At 42.2% G+C, this 18,289-nt stretch overlaps 2 protein-coding genes across 3 annotated transcripts in view; one reads left to right on the forward strand and one right to left on the reverse strand.

Annotated features, from left to right (window-relative positions):
* The window catches only part of LOC310999315 (FERM, ARHGEF and pleckstrin domain-containing protein 1-like), a 54,206-nt gene extending 38,738 nt beyond the window's left edge, over window positions 1-15,468 (forward strand). The window contains exons 14-28 of the mRNA XM_083989659.1: window positions 4,769-4,977; window positions 6,026-6,115; window positions 8,264-8,397; window positions 9,089-9,170; window positions 9,284-9,345; window positions 9,796-9,971; window positions 10,058-10,188; window positions 10,337-10,405; window positions 10,527-10,616; window positions 10,741-10,823; window positions 11,278-11,390; window positions 12,625-12,785; window positions 13,424-13,531; window positions 13,644-13,795; window positions 14,534-15,468. Coding sequence (XP_083845785.1) covers window positions 4,769-4,977; window positions 6,026-6,115; window positions 8,264-8,397; window positions 9,089-9,170; window positions 9,284-9,345; window positions 9,796-9,971; window positions 10,058-10,188; window positions 10,337-10,405; window positions 10,527-10,616; window positions 10,741-10,823; window positions 11,278-11,390; window positions 12,625-12,785; window positions 13,424-13,531; window positions 13,644-13,795; window positions 14,534-14,609 — 1,736 coding nt within the window. The 3' untranslated portion in view covers window positions 14,610-15,468. The remainder of the gene's footprint in view (window positions 1-4,768; window positions 4,978-6,025; window positions 6,116-8,263; window positions 8,398-9,088; window positions 9,171-9,283; window positions 9,346-9,795; window positions 9,972-10,057; window positions 10,189-10,336; window positions 10,406-10,526; window positions 10,617-10,740; window positions 10,824-11,277; window positions 11,391-12,624; window positions 12,786-13,423; window positions 13,532-13,643; window positions 13,796-14,533) is intronic.
* A 112-nt stretch (window positions 15,469-15,580) lies between these two features.
* LOC311000003 (gamma-glutamylaminecyclotransferase C-like) lies at window positions 15,581-17,991 on the reverse strand. 2 transcript variants are annotated; one of them, XM_083990643.1, is made up of 3 exons: window positions 17,897-17,991; window positions 16,356-16,810; window positions 15,581-15,759 (listed from the first exon to the last, which is right to left on the reverse strand). In XM_083990643.1, the coding sequence occupies exons 1-3, from the start codon at window positions 17,930-17,932 to the stop codon at window positions 15,744-15,746; spliced, it is 507 nt and encodes a 168-aa protein (XP_083846769.1). In that variant the 5' UTR covers window positions 17,933-17,991; the 3' UTR covers window positions 15,581-15,743. The 2 variants fall into 2 exon arrangements, with proteins under 2 accessions (XP_083846769.1, XP_083846768.1); XM_083990642.1 differs by having other exon boundaries at window positions 15,581-16,810.
* Between the last annotated feature and the right edge of the window lie 298 nt (window positions 17,992-18,289).

An 18,289-nucleotide genomic window follows, 5' to 3' on the forward strand; every position in this document is an offset into this window, starting at 1 on the left:
CAGACAACTTTGCCAGCTCGCTGTAAAGAGTTCAAGAGTGATCACAGATAATGTTTTGAAGGAAAAACTTTCCTCATGTGCCATAACGAAAAGGAAAAACTGTACGGGAGCATGTGCAGATGGATAATACAGATTTAGTCGTTTATATTGTCATAGAATTTTAAAGGAAAACCTTCATGTGTAGTGTTGTAGTTCTTGTGGGGAAGAAAATTCACAGTTCCTCCTCTCAGTAATCACGTGATAGCACTGAGATGATCAATGTCAGTCTATTTTATTTAGGAGGAATTCACTGATTGTAGCTCACCTTTGTAAATGTTGAGATATTAAGATGTTGAAGTCAGATATGAATGGATTTATAGGCGGCACCGGTTGACCAGGATCTGCTGCCTTGTTGTATAGTTCCACTTTAATACGACTATGTTTGTAGTCATAATGTAGTTTCCCTGATGTAGCATTTTGTCTAAAATCAAACTTTTCTAATTATTTGACTGTTGTCTGGTGCAATAGAAGGGCTTTAAGGTGATAGCTGGGCTTCAATGGGAAGTGATGGAGGTTTAAATGGGAACAACAGACACAGTGGTTGGAGCAGCGTGCGACTGTTTGGACTGTGTCTGCCCACAGAGTTAACATGAAATGAGAGATAGTCTCCTTTAATTGTACAGTATATTTGAATGTTCTTGGTAGAGAATGGACTATACACTTGACTTGTAGAGAAACGTGTTTCATGTATAAGCTGGTGGGATCTGTTGGAGGAGGAGCGCTGTAGCTAATGGTCAGTCTGCCTTCGTATTCGGTTTTTTTTGACCGAGCTAAAGTCCTTTTCTTCAGAGCACTTTTTCATACTTTCTGTTTCTGTCTGTCTGTTGTGGGCAACTTGCACTGTAATTTGGATGTTTGTGGTAGGAACTTTTGTAGTAACTTCTCTTTTATATTCACCGTTAGCAGGAGACAAGGAATTTGAATAGATTTCAAAGTCAAAGTTTTAGGGAAACAACATTTATATTTGTATTTTTGATAATAACTGGAGCTCAGAGTGTCTACATTTCTACTTCAGATCTTCACTACTTCTCTGGGTCTTTATTTTTTTCTATCATCTTTTTTCTTTCTTTTCACGGTTTTACACATTGACACAGACTGAAAGCTGTGACCCATCCACAGCTCTTTGCTTTGCTTGGCTTGGCCCTCGGCATGCACTACTACAACAACAACAACAACAAAAGAAACTCACTGTTACTTTTCACAGTTGTCTCTTCTGTTACAAAAGGCCTCACATCCCCATCACTGTCATTTGCTGGCTGTCACTGCTCACAATGACACATTTTAAGTTCATTTAATTTGATAAGTGGAAACTTCTGCAGCACTGAGTGTCTGTATTTCCCCCAGAAGTTCCCTAAAAGTCAGACTGGTGACATGACTCACAGGATGTTGGTCAGTCAAAATGTCGATTTTTAGGAGTACGTTTGTTACCTTTAATTATCAGTGCAAGCTATTTTTAGATCTCCATGAGAGCGTTTTGGAGTTATTGGATTGTGTATTTGATGAGTTTGATGAGGGAAACCAAGAAATCCCATTAGCCTCCTTAGCGTAGCTCTGAGCAGCTCGCGGCTCTGCTCCGCCGTTCTAAAAGTAGCTTGCACCGACAAATACAGGTAACGAACCTACTCCTAAAACAATAGGGATTATGGCCAATTTGCCAAAATGTTGAACTATCCCTTTAAAGCTTTGGGGTAATACAGATATTCCAGTGATTATTTATTCAGTAATTACCTTTGAGCAGTTTTTAAAACACACAGGTTTGAGGTGATTAAACTTGGACAAAATGTCGTTAAGATTTTATCATCAAGTCAAACAACCTTGTCTTTCCTCAGAGCTACTGCTTCTTCCTGAAACAAATGTTCATGCTTTGTAAATGCGCTGTTTTTTAAGCATGTGTATTTTTTTTCCCTTTCTTTTTGGAGGGACACTGTTTTCTCACCATTTTTCTTTTCTTTCCTCCGGATGCATGTTAACCAGGCAAAGTCCCGTTGCTTTTCTGTCACGCTGCTCTGCTTTTTTCTCACTTTGTCACTCGGTGTTTCTGTCACGGGGCACGAAATGGTTTCAAATGTTCGAGAAGCCGCCGGTGCAGTAGGCTACAAGAGAAAATATTTAGGTTTACATTCTCTCAGACACAAAAACCGCTCCTTACTTCTCATGGGATGTTACAGTTTCCATGCCTTTTTCATTACTGCACCATTATGATTAATTAACCTGCACCCTGTCTTTTTGAAATATTCAGAAACCATTTGTGTTTCGCCCCAGGTTTATTCGCTGCGCACAACGACACAAGGCTCCGACTCAACTCCAGTGCTCTTATAACAGAGAGTGAGAGGGCGAAGGTAGACAGACTAAAGTAAAGTGAAGCTTAAAGCAAATGTAAGTGCAAAACAAACAAAAAAAGATATATTTGAGAGACATGGCATTAATACGGAAGGTGTGAAAGTCTGAGTATTGTCAGATGATGGACACACACACACACAAACACATGCATACATACTTGAATATTGGAGTTGAGTCCACCTTGTCGCTCTTCCTACAACTCACTTCCATTGAGGCTTTTTCTTGTCATTTCAATGAACTGTGAAACCGTAACAGACTGATAACTTGTGGTTTTTTGTTTTGTAATTTGTATCTTTTTGGGGGGATTTAATCACAGCCAAATCTTTTTTTTTTTTTTTTAGATTTACTTTAAAAGTTAAACTTAAATGATTGTAGTTTCTCCTGCGATATTCACACTGTGGTGATGTGATCGTGTTTTGGGTGATATTGGGCTGCTTTAAGCAAATAGTTGGACATTTTGTCAAATATTTCTAACCAGATGTGTTTAATCTCCTCATCTAACCCCTTAACAAGAAGCTCAACACACTTATTTCCCAAAATGTCAAACAGTTTTCTTGGAATTAGACTGCTAAAGATCGTATATATGGCGTTTTCAGCATCACATCTGTTGCTTCTCTTTCTGTTTACATCGCACACTTTTTACTGAGCGACTGACTTCTTTTGAAGGGATAAACTGGCTCTGTGGCTCTTCTCTAATTTTCTGATCGGTGGCAGTTTTAGTTTGCATGTCCCAGTGGTGCTTATTTACACGATTCTCACACATCCCAGTCGTACAGTAACAACTACTGGACATGTGGAGGTCAAACTGCTGCTGAGGAACTGCCAAACATAGTCTTTATATTCCTTCACAAAAGAAAGGTCGGTTTTCCTCTTAACGCACACTCGTCACATGGCCTGACTGGTTTTCTGTCACTCTTGTAACACCTGTACTCCTGCACACCTGTCCCTTTTTGATTCTCATCTCCTGCTGAGTTTTTTTTTAATTTCCTCTGACTTCTCTGATGTTTTTTTTTTGTTTCTTTACCCGTCATTTCTCTTTTTAACACTGTAACTGATTGTGAGCACTAGTGTCAATAAAAAAAACAACAACTTTGTATGTTGGAAGAAAAGGGACTCGAGAATTTTCTGTAGAGTCAGTCCAACCCCCCCCCTCACCCTGCCTGAAGCCTGACCCTTCCCCATGTCTTGTGTTGTGGTAGCTAGATTGTAGAGTAGTGTGTTTTTTATTGTTTTGTGCGTTGTTTTCAGTGTGCACGCGCGACTCCACTTGTCTGTGTTTGCTGTCGTCTTCTGTAGCTTCTGTTAGCTCGCTGTTGCACTTGTTGTTTTTTTTGTCGTAGTGGTTTTTTTAGTTGTTTTTCTGTACGGTGGTAAGTTCTTTTATAGCACCCGTCACAGATCTGCACTCAGTGGTTGCCATGGTTTTACCCATGATCCAGTTTGGTGTATAACAGTGGACTCTTTGGAAACTTTGCACCTGGGCAAGTATACAGTCGCAACTTAGTACCATGTAGTTAAACCTCTGTAGTAGTTGATAAGTAGATTTAACTCTTTATTCTTCTGCATAAGTTGATTTTATCTGCAGTAAAATGAGGATCAGATAACTTTAGGAACTTTAGGCATCATAACTAGTCAAACTTCCTCCTAGAAATAAAACATCATATCTATAGTGCATTGTGAGGGAAGTGGAAAGACTGATAAAGTATTCATAGATGCAGTACACTTTTGAATTAAACTATTATTAGAGTAATTGGCTGCATTATTTTCCCCTACAGTGCACAGATATGTAAATAAACTATAATCACTGCTCCTTACTAATCCTCACTAACCATTTTTCTATCTTTCTCTGCCTTTTTACTTCGTGTTTGTCGCTAAAGGAGCCTAATAGATCAACAGAATAGATGTAGCCTCGCTCAGAGTCGAGGGATCGTAGCATTTCTTTTTCCCCATGTGTCGACCTGCTGGAACATAACAGCTGCTCATTTTAGCTCCTGACTCATAGTTTTAAGTTTGATCGTGCAGGATTGTCCAACCATGAAATTCACTGCCACTTACTGGCGGCTGCATTTAGAGGAATATGTTCTTATTTTTATCCTCTAAATGCTAAAAATACTGAATATGAATATGAAAACACAGCAGAGTACATGGAGAAACATTTTCCTGAATAAAGAATGAAGATGAGTCTGTGAGAATTAGATGAAAAGAAAGATGGAAACACAGTGGCAGTGAATCTCATGAAAGTAGATGAACAGTTTTCAGATTGTGCATAAAATAACATCATCTTTTATCCTCTCCTTCCATCTTCTCTCTTATCTCACTCTGGTCTATTCCTGTCTCCATCTCCCTCCCCCTCTCCATTTTCCTATTTTCCTTTCTTTCCTCCCCCCAGGAAGTCCCGCATCAGATGACTCTCCGCTGGGAAGTCCCCACGTGGTTGTCAACGGTAACGGCTCGGCAAACGACCAGGGGACAGGCAGCGCAGGTGTCCTCGGTCCCGGTCAGAGTCCTGAGATACGTCAGCTCTCGCCGCTCACCAGCCCGCTGCTCACCGAGGCCGGATACGTCCGCAACGAAGATGAGGAGGAGGCGAGGAGGAAGGTGGGTGTACGGATAGGTCGGGGGGGGGGTGGTGGTGGTGATGGAAAGTTTTAGATTTTACTCTGTGATTCATCAGAGCTGCCTGCAGTGACTCGTTTGACTCCATCCACCCACGCTTTATCAGTCAGTAGCGTGTCAGAGCCTCTAATCATAAGCACTTCACCCTACCCACCATTCAGTGCATCCAATAATAGAAAAGCTATAATAGCAGACACTGCTGCATGCAATGTACTCACAGAAATCTCTGAGATAGTTAGAGGGATAGTTCAACATTTTGGCAAATTGGCCCATTGCCATAATCCCTATAGTCATAGCAGTAGGTTCGTTACCTTTAATTGTCGGTGCAAGATATTTTAGAACGGCGGAGCAGAGCCGCGAGCTACTCAGAGCTACGCTACGAATTGGGATTTCTTGGTTTGCCTCATCAAACTCATCAAATACACAATCCAACAACTCCAAAACGCTCTGGTGGACAAGTTGTGACTTGCACATTCACCACGCTATGAGATAATAACGGAACGATATGAGACCTCTGACCTCTGTGCATCAGCTGTTTTGCATGAATTTACCTTGAAAAACAACTCTTTGTTTTCAAGGTAAATTCATGCAAAACAGCTGATGCGCGTTCCTGTCGAGGGCAAGCAGTCTCTGCATTTGCCTCAAAAATGTTTTAACGAGCATTTTGGAGTTGTTGGATTATGTGTTTGATGAGTTTGATAACGGAAACCAAAGAAATCCTTTTGGCCTCCGTAGCGTAACTCTGAGCAGCTCGCTGCTCTGCTCCGCCGTTCTAAAAATAGCTTGCAGCGTCAATTAAAGGTAGCAAACCAATGGGCCAATTTGCAAAAATGTTGAACTACCCTTTAAAGATGGAGAAAATGTTGGAACGTAATGTTTTTCCTCTATAAGCAGCATAGTTTGTGCTGAGGACTAAATAAATGTTGAAACAGATTAAATCGTTTCTTTACAGAAGATAAGAGGGATTTATCAGTGTTTAGATTAAACCGATGAAAGGTTGGATCGATCTCATCTTTCGCTTTGTGTCCAGAAGTTTCCCACAGATAAGGCCTACTTCATCGCCAAGGAGCTGTTGACCACGGAGCGGACCTACCTCAAAGACGTGCAGGTCGTCACAGAGGTGAGGATCTGTAAACACCTCTGCTGCTTCTGCTGCTCTGGCTGGGAACGGGAGGGAGAGGGAGAGAGACGCACGTAACGCCATCTGTGTTAAGACCAGGAGCTTGTCTGGCCAAGTGTAAACACATTCCCTAAAGTACACAGCCCTGCACGGCACGCACAGGGACCACGGGCCAAGTTTGGTCTCTTTAAACTCTTTCTCTGCTGGTTATTTCAGACTCGAGCTGGGAGTTTTGGGACAGCGAAGAGAAGTTGGGTGTTTTTTTAAGACAGTGAGTCAGGAGTGGGTTTGTGTGATGCAAGAGCTGTTTTTACAGTCTGAATATTGGGAGAATGAGCTCAGTTTGGTCTTTTGAAAGCCAGGATATAACAGAACAAGGAAGCCGAGTCTGTCTTTATTTCTTTTTATTGTGAACCAAAATCACAAGCTGACGGTCTTTTCTGTCATCTGACATCAATATCACATTGTGTTATGAGACCCGTTTTGAGAGCGGCGTGCCAGTGTTTTCTACTCCCATCCTGAAGATCGGCTTTTATGTGCATGTAGTTCGGAGACCGAGGCCTCGCCATCTGAGGATTTATGAGCATTTTTCTGGTGCAGGACAGATGACAGATGGAAACACAGCTTCAAAGGGAACATGTTAAAGTTCCTTGTGTTTAAATGACTTTCACCCTTTTGTTTTTCACCAAGGAAGCAACACATCTGTTATAATTCACCTCCTTCTGAGCGATAAAACTTGTATCCTGTTTATTCTTTTACACTAAATGGACTTTAAACTCCCAACTCTTTGAAATCAAAACACTCTCTCCATCCTGGACCCTGGGATGAATGTGGGTCAAACTTTGTTTTTTGCCCTTTTAGTCCCAACAAATGAGTGTAATGTAAAGACCACTGAGATTCAAGCACCTGCCCTGCTGCAGACCCCATCACCCTAGCATTATGATGCTGACCATAACTCCTGACCTCGGTGTTGAGGGGGAAATTATATCATATTCCTCCTCCGCTGGGTATTTTTCTCCCTCTCAGCTCTTTTTCTTCTCAACAGTAGTTTCCACCCTCTTTGATGTGGGAGGAAGGCGTGCGCTGGCGCTTTTTTAGAACCTCTTAAATATTTTCTTTGGCTGGCACTGCTGAGGCCTGAGCTCCCACACCCTTCCCTTCCTCCCCTCCCCCACTCCATCTTCCCTCTGTCACCCTTTCTCCCCCCCCCTCCCAGCGAGTCCTGCTGTGCAACAGCTGGACGGCCGTCCCGCGTGCACGGGCTGCCATAATCGTGTGGGATTTACTCTGAAAGGGAATATAACACCTTTGTGTCAGGGGGTTGTAGTTTACTCGCTTAGGGCTACTACAAGGATCTGTGTGTGTGTGTGTGTGTGTGTGTGTGTGTGTGTGTGTGTGTGTGTGTGTGTGTGTGTGTGTGTGTGTGTGTGTGTGTGTGTGTGTGTGTGTGTGTGTGTGTGTGTGTGTGTGTGTGTGTGTGTGTGTGTGAGGTTGCTGATGGATTTCCTTGGTGCAAACAAATGTCACTGTGTTCTCAAGTCGAATCACTCATTCTGACCCTCCATCCCCCACCCCAGGGGTCTGTGGGATCATACCCATGTGTGTGTGTGTGGCTCAGTTTGAAAGCTACTGCAGAGGAGTGTGTTTGTTTGTTTACTTGAAAGCATAATTAATGTTAATACACCACACTTAAAGGGATAGTTCAACATTTTCAAATTGGCCCATTGCCATATTCCCTATTAGTCATAGCAGTAGGTTTGTTACCTTCATTTGTCGGTGCAAGCTGTTTTTAGAACGGTGGAGCAGAGCCGCGAGCTGCTCAGAGCTACGCTACGGAGGCTGATGGAATTAAAAATTAAATAAATGAATAAATTCAATTATCATTTGTTCTATAAATGCCTGTCACAGTTTTCTAAAGATAAAGAAGCTTGAATCAGAGAGTTTTTTGTATTTTTTGCTATAAATTAATGATAAATCAATTATCAAAGTAATCGGTTGGTTGACTAATTTAGTCGTTTATCACTTTCCTCAACACTCCACAATGAATATGTAGCAAGATTCAGGTGCATCATGTAACTAACATTATATTTTCTACCTGTGTGTGTGTGTGTGTGTGTGTGTGTGTGTGTGTGTGTGTGTCCATCACAGTCCTTCCAGAGTTTTGTGGGGAAAGACGAGGCGTTTCCCGACTCCCTGAAGGATCTGATCTCATCCAGCTACGATCCGGTCTACAAGTTCCACCAGGGATTCCTCAAGGAGGTGGAGCAGCGGCTGGCGCAGTGGTCAGTGTCTGTTTATTCCCATTCAGAAAAACTGAAAACGTTGCCTCGCGTCCATTCACAACAAACATTCACATTTGTAAAATGATACACAATGCAGATGTGTGCAATGAAATCTTTCATTTCAAGTAAAAAGCTTTTTTTTAAATGAAAATATTTGAAGATAACATGTTTCAGTTCAAATGCCCTGTAAATATTTTACAAATGTTGGGAGGGAGGGCAGAAATGAAAGGCATTTTTAGCCCAGATTAGTGTTGAGCAATTTGCTATTGTGCGTAAGCAAATGCAGGCCAAGACAAAAAAGACTCATGTTTCACAATAACATGAAACAGACATTTTGAGGTCAAACCAACAGAAAATATTTGAATTCAACATGTTATTCCTCATCGTTAAATCACATTAAGTCCCAAAGTGTCAGTCTAACGTGACATCATTGCATGGGAACTAATGTTCACAAATCCTCCGTTCCTCCTATGGGAATCCTGTCTGTTATTGTATGTAATGACAGACACACACACACATAAACCATCTTCCTGGAGATGGTCCAACTGTACTTGCTGGTATGATGAATGGGCTTGAGGAAGATTTTCCACTCATGTGTGGAAACCCTGACTCTGTCCTGACATCTACTGGTCAGTCAACGTTACTACATGTGAATAAATCTCAGCTCTTCTCTCCTTTCTGTCTGTGGCAGGGAGGGTCGCTCCAACGCCCACATTAAAGGAGACTACCAACGCATTGGTGACATTTTACTGAAGAACATCCAAGGGCTGAGGGTAAATATAGACGACAACAGCTCACATGGAGGCAGGAAGAGGACGTTTCTTAAAACCTGTCTCCCTTTTATTTATTCTTTTGAATCTTCTCTTCTCTCTTTTGCATCTTGCAGCAGTTGACAATTCATCTCCAGAAACATTCAGAGTGCCTGGTTGAACTGGAACGGACCTGCAGGTAGGTGCACGGTGCTGAAAACGTCGGCTTTATTTGCCGTTATTTGCCGATCCTGTTTATTTATTTTATTTACAAATCAATTAAAATACAATTTCAATTAATTATACAGCAAGACATCATCTTGTAAAAAGGTTAACCTCAGAAGCTGTCTGTAGCTTATGAACTGGGGCCCAGAACATCAAAATAACAATACAATATATTATGAAAACAATGCCTATTTCTACCTAGATTCTAACCTAACCCTCAAACAACCTAGTATAAGGTTTAAACACAATAACAACACATCAAACACAGGTACATGAAGCAAAATACAGCAACCCAAGCTTGAATTAAACATATTTCAACAGTAGTTTTTGTTTTAATCTCAACCTCATTCCAAGTCTGTGGCCCTTTAACAGTCACACTAAGACTTGTACATTTCAGTTTCCGTTTCTTTCCCTCTATCCTCAGGACCAGTCGGAAGGTGGAGACTCTGTGTCGGGACTTCGAGCAGCAGAGGGTTTGCTACCTGCCCTTCAACATCTTCCTCCTGCGACCTCTCCACCGCCTGCTGCACTACAAGCTCATCCTGGAGAGGCTCTGCAAGCACTACCCACCCACCCACGACGACTTCAGGGACTGTAGAGGTATAGAAAAGAATACATTTGAATGAGGGACGTGTAGGTTAACAAAAGAAAAAGGTGCTTTTTTAAAAAACCTTTATCTTCTCCAGCGGCCCTGGCGGATATCTCGGAGATGGTGCTGCAGCTTCAAGGCAACATGATGAAGATGGAGAACTTCCAGAAGCTCTTAGAGCTGAAGAAAGATCTGACCGGCATCGACAACCTCGCCATCCGTGGCAGGGTTAGACTTTTTTTTTTTTACATTTGCTGCTGTGTTTATATGATTTTTTTTTTTTTGCAATATTGTTTATATCTTTGCTCTTAGAGGTGGTGAAACCTGTAAAACTGACTGACTCATTCCCTATGCTGCTCTCATGTTTGACTTCCAGGAGTTCATCCGGCTCGGCTGCCTCAGCAAACTCTCAGGGAAGGGCCTCCAGCAGAGGATGTTCTTCCTGGTGCGAACTCACAGCTGCTGATCTGAGAATATTTAATATCACTGACGGCTAAAAAAAAAAGATAGAAAAAAAGCACTCATTTTTCTTTTCCTTCCACCCATCTATTTGTCCTCCTTCTCAGTTCAGCGATTCCTTGGTGTACACCAGTCGAGGGATGACCCCAACCAACCAGTTTAAAGTTCACGGCCAGCTGCCTCTCTATGGCATGACGGTACGATGGCTCTTCTCTTGTGTCAGCACGATATTTATTCTCATTTGTATTGGTAGAATATAATGAAGATTTTCCCAAAATGTGCTTCTTTAAAAATGTCTCATGTGTGCGTGTGTGTTTGCAGATCAGAGAAAGTGAGGAGGAGTGGGGCGTACCTTATTCCTTCACCTTGTTTGGACAGCGGCAGTCGGTGGTGGTGGCAGCCAGGTACACAAACACATTTATACACACAGATAATGAATTTCCTTTGGGGATTAATAAAGTAATTCATATTTGTATTCGTAGATCAATCAGAATCAACATGTTGTCGTATCATGATGGTGATGATATGGTATTTGAAAACATCATTGTGATTTAAAAGAAAAGTGGAAACATGACAGGAACAAAGAGCCAAATGTCTCATCACAGAAACATTAAATCATCCATAATGAATAGGAGCAATGTGCCTCTAAGAATAACAGTTTTAAAGTTTAATGCAGGTCAGACTCATTAAAAATGGATCTCCTCTCCACGGGACCTCCACACACTTTGTTTGCCCTCTAATTAAATTGGACCACGTGGCCTAGTTTCCATTCAGTGGCCGGTTCGCTGATGACAAAGATTTAATAACACAGAGTGAAAAATGTTTTTGTTTTTCTTCGTCCCTGTGTCTCGTGTCCAGCTGTGCGTCGGAGATGGAGCGGTGGGTGGAGGACATCAGGATGGCCATCGATCTGGCGGAGCAGAGCAGCGGCACCGACACCGACCTGCTCTCCACCAGCCTCTCTGACGCCAGTAAGTGCATGATGTGTGTGGTTTTTACACCACCTGTCCAGTTCCCACAACTCTCCTCTTCTCTTCCCTCCCTTTTAACTTTCAGCAGCTCATGAATAATCTCACCGAACTGTCCCAGGTGGTCTTTCATCATACTTTTAATGTCACCTGATATATGGAGGCCCATCGCCCAGCTGTCGCCGCCTTATTCCTCATCATCTTTTTTCCTCATTCTTTATCTTAAATGCCTGTCGCTCTGCTCAATGAGGCCTCCGTCTCGCCACCTTTTGCTTTGACGTCTCTATTGTCCCTCTGCTAAATCGCCCGCTGTGAACGTTTTTTAAGTCATACAGTTTAAGAGTATTGGCTTACAAAGTGACAACAAAAGGTAATTTTGCACCTTTGATCACAGTCGGGGCTGAGCTCTCTGCTCTGTAGCTTTTTGATGAACCTGTAAATATCTCAACAGGTTTCACTTTGTCTTTAGAGTTAAAGGGATCCTTCACCCAAAATCAATAATTCACCATCATCATTTTTAGTGTGTGTTTTGGACAATTCAAAAGTGAGCACCATCCGCTGCCATTATATGAAAATCCATAGCCAGCTGGACCCCCCTGGAACTCTAAAAGCGTTTTGATAACTCCAAAAGTTCTCTGAACCCTTCCTTGAATTATTGATTTTGGGTGAAGTATCCCTTTAAGCTCATCCAATGATATCGAACTGTTTTTGCACACATCCTTAGACTGCTGTGAGATAAATCTTTCCATTGTATGCATCTACTGGGTGGATTTGTGAGGCTAAAAAGGTGAGACTAAGTAGTGGCAATGCTCAATAAAGCCAGAGTGTTGTAACAAAGCCTCATCAGAGTCTTATAAATGGATCCATGCCTATAAATAGTGCAGTCGGAAAGAATAAAAGCGCAAAGGCTGGAAAAAGAAACCAGGCCTGCGAACTGAAAGTTTTCACCTCCAGCTGGAATCGGGTCAAAATACACAACATGAGCCGATTTTGTGGAGCAAAACAAACCTCAAGATGTTGCAGAGCTTGTTCTGCAGCTTTAAGCTCACGTGAAATCCATCAGTCATCATCAACCGGTTTTTCAGCTGTAAAAGTGAGTTGATTCTCCACTTTGCGAGAGTATCTCACCCACAGGTGTCAGCGTGGTGAGTTATTTACAGCTACTCATGGTAACGAGTGTATCTAATCTGACCTACCTTTTTGTTGTCCCCCCCCCCCCCCCCCCCCCCTTGCACAGAGCTGTTGGAGGACAGCGGAGCGGAGCAGGAGTCGGAGGAGGAGCTCTGCGGTTCGCGCTCGTCTCTGGAGCGCCAGGGTCACCGCGGCAACACCACCGTGCACGTCTGCTGGCACCGCAACACCAGCGTCTCCATGGTGGACTTTAGCGTCGCTGTGGAGGTTTGTCCTTGTGTTGTGTCGTCTTCTCTCCACAAACACCACACACTGCTGTTTTTGTCCTCTTTAGTCCTCTCCCCCTCTCTCCCCCTCTGTTTTATCTTTTTTTTCTGTTTGGAAAGGACATCTTCCATCAGAATCAACAGTACAAAAATACAAATTTGGTATTTTCCATAGTCCTTTTCCACTTTTTTGTTTTTTTTCTTCCCCAACCATTTATGCATACAGGTGAGCAACAAGAGTCTACGAAGGTCACAGTCTCCCGGTCCTTCATGAGCATCCTCCTTTGTCTTTTTCCTTCTTTTCCACCCTGTGTCTTCCTCTGTTTGTCTCTTCCCACCTGCATCCGTCCACACAACAGTAGTCTGGACAGTGGACACACAGTTTGTCCTTTAGTGACCCCTGCTGGAGCAGAGAGGTACTGCAGAGGCCTCATTAGCCATTACATGATGACCTCATTTTCTCTGAGCAAAAACTTTTTGTCACACAAATTCTGGTCCTACTCCGACCAAACAAAACAACACAGTAATTGTGATACGTGCAAAATAAATCTAAAAAGTTTGTTTTTAACACAAGAATAAAAATCGATGTTATTTTGTTATTTTTATTGATTTTATTTCTCTGCTCTCCTGCGTTTCCAGAACCAGCTGTCAGGAAACCTGCTGAGGAAGTTCAAGAACAGTAACGGCTGGCAGAAGCTCTGGGTGGTCTTCACCAACTTCAGCCTCTTCTTCTACAAATCACACCAGGTTAGATCCACAGCAGTGTGTCCAAAACTACACACACTCATTATTTTATTCATGAAAGTGAACCAAAAAGGATTTTAAAAAACAACAACAAACATTTGTCCGCCTCCTGCAGGACGACTACCCTCTGGCCAGCCTCCCTCTGCTGGGATACTCCGTCACCGTGCCGTCGGAGTCGGAGAACATCCACAAAGATTACGTCTTCAAACTCCACTTCAAATCGCACGTCTACTACTTCAGATCGGAGAGCGAGTACACCTTTGAAAGGTGCAGTCTTTTTCTTTTTTTTTCATTGATTCACAGTTGCAGTAAACAATACATCCAAAGAGAGTCACATTTTCATTTTTCTGTATAACCCAACACCCACCCCACCCATCCCAGAGACCCTTACATCATTATATCAACAGGTTCATGTACCTAGATCGGTTTTAGATAACAATGCGTAAAAAAAAAAGAACATGAGTAGATAATTACCTCCAGTTAAGTAAAGAAAGAAAGAAAGAAAGAAAGAAAGAAAGAAAGAAAGAAAGAAAGAAAGGTGGACCGGGCAAGGTGTGGACGTAGAATCAGGGAGATGTTTCAGTAGCAGAGAGTTTATTGACATAATCAACTAGTGGTTGCCTCTAAGGCTGAATTTGATTTTCTCCAGTTTCAGTAGAAATAATAAATCCTGTAGCCAGGATTCAAAGGAAGGTAACTGGGAGGATTTCCATCAGAGAATAATTTTTCTGTGCGCGCAAAATCAAGGATGCAAAAAGCTATAATATTTTCCATTTTCCAAAAATAGCTATCTGTGGCGAAGGACTAACAGATATACCTAGGATGTCAGAAATAGATTTCAAAAATGATTGCCAATTGTTAGATAATTTAGATTATGTCCAGAATATGTGTCAGATTGCAGGGCATCTGTCACAAGCTTCAGTCGTCCTGTCTGCACCACATTTATATTTAATTTCATCCACATTCTGCTAAACTTCATATGTGCGTTTTTTTTCTCTCCTCCAGGTGGATGGAGGTGATCCGCAGCGCCACCTGCTCCACCACTCACTCCCTGTCCAGCACCAGGAAAGACCTTTACTGATCAATTTGCACCTTCAGCTCCTCTTCCTCCTCCTCCTCCTCCTCACTCGACACTCACCTGGGTGAAGATCTGGATTTCAGGCAGCACAAAAACCACAAAAGACTCTTTATTATAGACACAGAATTATGTTGCTCCACTAATTGATACCTCTGAATGGATGAATCACACACACACACACACACACACACACACATCATTCATTCAGAGGTGCTTCCACTTCACCTCCCACTTTCTGCACCACTAGTGTCTGATTAGAGGTTGTGATGGAAGTCGTCCACCATCTATTAGATAATGTCATTTTCCTATGCCAGACATTTCCCGACCAAGAGTTCATGTTTGTGCCATTGAGTGATGTTCACATGCACACACAGATTTAATATTCAAAACTAACATTCCTGTTTACAGTATGGATCTTATATTTATCATAAATCTCATTTAAAGACATGGTATATAAGGATAGTATGACTTTTTTCTGTTTTCCTCAGTGATTTACAATATTCAAAATATTCCTGTAGAATCACACATAGTGACTGAGTTTTAAAAATGTACATATAAGAAGACAAAAGCCAGGATTTAATAAAGTGTGTGGCAGTCTGCATGTGAACACACTCATGGAGAGTATTTTTCATTCGTCTGACAATCTATATATAATTTGATGATTTAAATGTGATGGACGTGATTAGAAAACATCCATGTTTTCCTTTTTGTAAGGCGACTATTTGTACAGTACTTTGATACACTGTGAAATGTTCTTCTCTCATTGTTGTTTCTTTTCCTTCTTGTTTTCCTGTAATTTTGTTTAAAAAAGGACAAATGGCTTTCAAACTGCTTCCAACGCCAACAGAGATTTCACCGAGTCACTGCCAAAAAAAAAAAAACCTTATGTATTTCCTCCAGTTTTCTGGATTTTACTATTTTAAATAAAGTTGAGAAAAGATTGTGTTCATAAGAAAAAGATGAGACAAGCTAGAAACTGGTGGCTTTTTATTCTATACATGGTTTTCATCATTTACAGATCCGCTGATGGGATGAGAACAAGAGAACAAGAGCATGGAGAAACAAAGGTAGGATTAGGAATCATCACCAAACACACACTTTGTTTAGTTTAGTTGTTCCAGCGTCTCATATGGACGGTCATGTGTCGATTGGCCTGAGGGAGAAGAAGAGGAGTTACACAGCTGCATACAAGCACATGCAGTTCAACCAAGTTAATAACTTCTCTATTTCTGTTTTCTGTTGTTGAAATTCGCAAAATTTGCTTCGACACTGTAGCCGCTGTGCAACGCTCGCATTGCGTTAAGCCTCAAATGACTCAATTTAATTAGAGACCTGAAGGGAAACGAGATGCTGAGACCAACGGAAAGCGTTTCGACGTTTTACAGATGATGGATCAGCAAATATTTACACTGCAGTTAACAAAGAAAATTGCTTTGCCACTGCTCAACAGAACTGCGACTAAATTGGAAACAGGACATAGCCTATATTAGGAATCACACAATAATTAAAGGGATAGTTCAACATTTTGGCAAATCCCTATAGTTTTAGGAGTAGGTTAGTTACCTTATTTGTCGGTGCAAGCTATTTTTAGAACGGCGGAGCAGAGCCGCCAGCTGCGCAGAACTATCCCTTTAAAGCTTTCTAGTTTTATTTTTACATCTCATATAGTAGTTTATCTATAATAATAAAATAAAGACAGGCAAAAATGCATCAGAGCTTCGTCAATCTCGTGCTTCTCTGGTCACATACTCCAGCCCGTGATCTCCATGTGAGTCGTAGCTCTCGTAGCTGGTCAGCGAGGTCCAGTCCGGCTTGTACGTGGTCGTGCTGTACACAAACGCCTCGGTGGGGCCTCCCGGCGCCGGCGTCTGCTCCCCCTCCGTCGGCTGGACCTCCAGACTGACCAGGGTCCGCTGATACATGGTGGGGACGCCCTCGAAGTCGTCCAGGAACTTCAGCATCTTGTCGTCCACCTGGTAGATCTCTCCGTGGACCCTGTGGCCCTGCCCGGGGATGTTGAGGAGGAAGGGGATGTTGAAGTTGCTGGCGATCACCAGCGGGTATCTCTCAGTGGTCAGGGCCGAGGAGAGGAACTCGGCCTTTCCGTTGTTGCTGTCAAGCATGCGGTGGTAGTTGGGCTGCCCTTTCTTCAGGGTGCCGTAGACGAAGACACGAGTCATGTGGACACAGGAGGGGAGACACACCTGGAAAACACAACAAGAGAGCAGTGAGAGCTTCATAACTTACCATGCACCTCACGGGACGTCCTGAGATTACATATTCACCTCCTGCTGGCTCTGGTCTGGTTTATTTAAGATGCAGAGGCGTCTCCGCTCTGACTGAAGCTGTTTGGACTTTGCTACTGCAAAGTGAGTCGAGCTCTATAATTAAGTCGCTGTCAGAGATAATCTTTGAAAGATAGCGCTGTGGAAACATCATTAAAGCTGAGAAAGTCATGAGCAGCACTGTGCCTCATGGATTAGAGACGCACGCAGGCTGCACAATAAACACACAAGAGGTGTTTAGACCATTTGCACAATGCAGAAATACTGTTACAAGTGAAAGTCACTCCACTACATATGTAGAATACCTCATTTGAGAATATAATTAGATAATTATTCATGCATTAATGTGTATGTCACTTAAATGCTGCAGCTGTATTTTAATTACTTTCTATATTGCTGGTAATTAATGAGTTCTTGTAATGAATAACACGTTATTTATTTAATTTATGTATCATTCCCTTTGGAGATTAATAAAGTAATTTGTATGGTATCCTATTGTAATAACACATGAAGGTTTTCAGGTGTTATCTGTGCAACTAAACACAGAACACGCATGGTTTAGTCTCACACACAGGGATTACATGTTAATTAACCTTTATATAGTATTTAGACTTATCCCCCCCCCCCCCCCTAATGAAATGGGCTACCCTGCTGTGTGTCTGCACTACTTCCTCTCATGTGAAGTCCTACGCTGCTGATCCATGATTCAGCTGACCGGTTCCTTGTTGCTGATTGGTTGGTTTTGAATATGTGTCAACCATCCAAAGAAGTAAAAACAAAAAAAACATTATGTCAAATGACAATTGGATCGGTTGTGCTCAGTCATTTCAATCATCTGACCTGCAGTGAGAGTTTGTCGAGCACACACACACACACACACACACATGCCACATCGGACAGTTCGCGGTGCTCGCTGTTTTTTTTTGTTTTTTTCAGCTAAAATCACATCAGAGCTTGTAGGAATACACAAAAACAGGTGTGTGCAACAATGCAGTGCGGTCTTACCAGGGTCGTGAAGAGGCGGATCAGTCCGGAATTCATCTGGTGCGACAGACAGGGACCGGTCCCGGCGGCTGCTGAGGGCAAGGAGGCTCCTACCGCTTCAGGCAGGAAAAGCGAGATCACGCATGCGCAGTAAACATGTGGATGAAACAACAGATGGCGCTGAAGCACTAAAGTCATGATGCAAAACCTTTTTATTTACAGTCTATGGGCAAAACTGATGTAATGGATACAGTGCACAGTCACCATGATGCAATCAATCAGGCGGTATCGTTTTCTCTATGGATGTTTTCAGGTATTTGCACTTGATTGAGAATTGATTGAATATTTCAATTAATCAAAATAATCAACATAACTTACAGTCACTATGCACCTTATTTTTCTACACACAGTTAC

Source organism: Trachurus trachurus, assembly GCF_905171665.1.
Source record: "Trachurus trachurus genome assembly, chromosome: 2".
Lineage (NCBI taxonomy): Eukaryota > Metazoa > Chordata > Actinopteri > Carangiformes > Carangidae > Trachurus > Trachurus trachurus.

Coding starts and splice junctions, on each gene's coding strand:
- LOC311000003 (XM_083990642.1), bottom strand. CDS start 17,932: ATGAATTCCGGACTGATCCGCCTCTTCACGACCCTG. Junction 16,811..17,896: donor TCCGCCTCTTCACGACCCTG/GTAAGACCGCAC, acceptor TGTGTTTTCCAG/GTGTGTCTCCCCTCCTGTGT.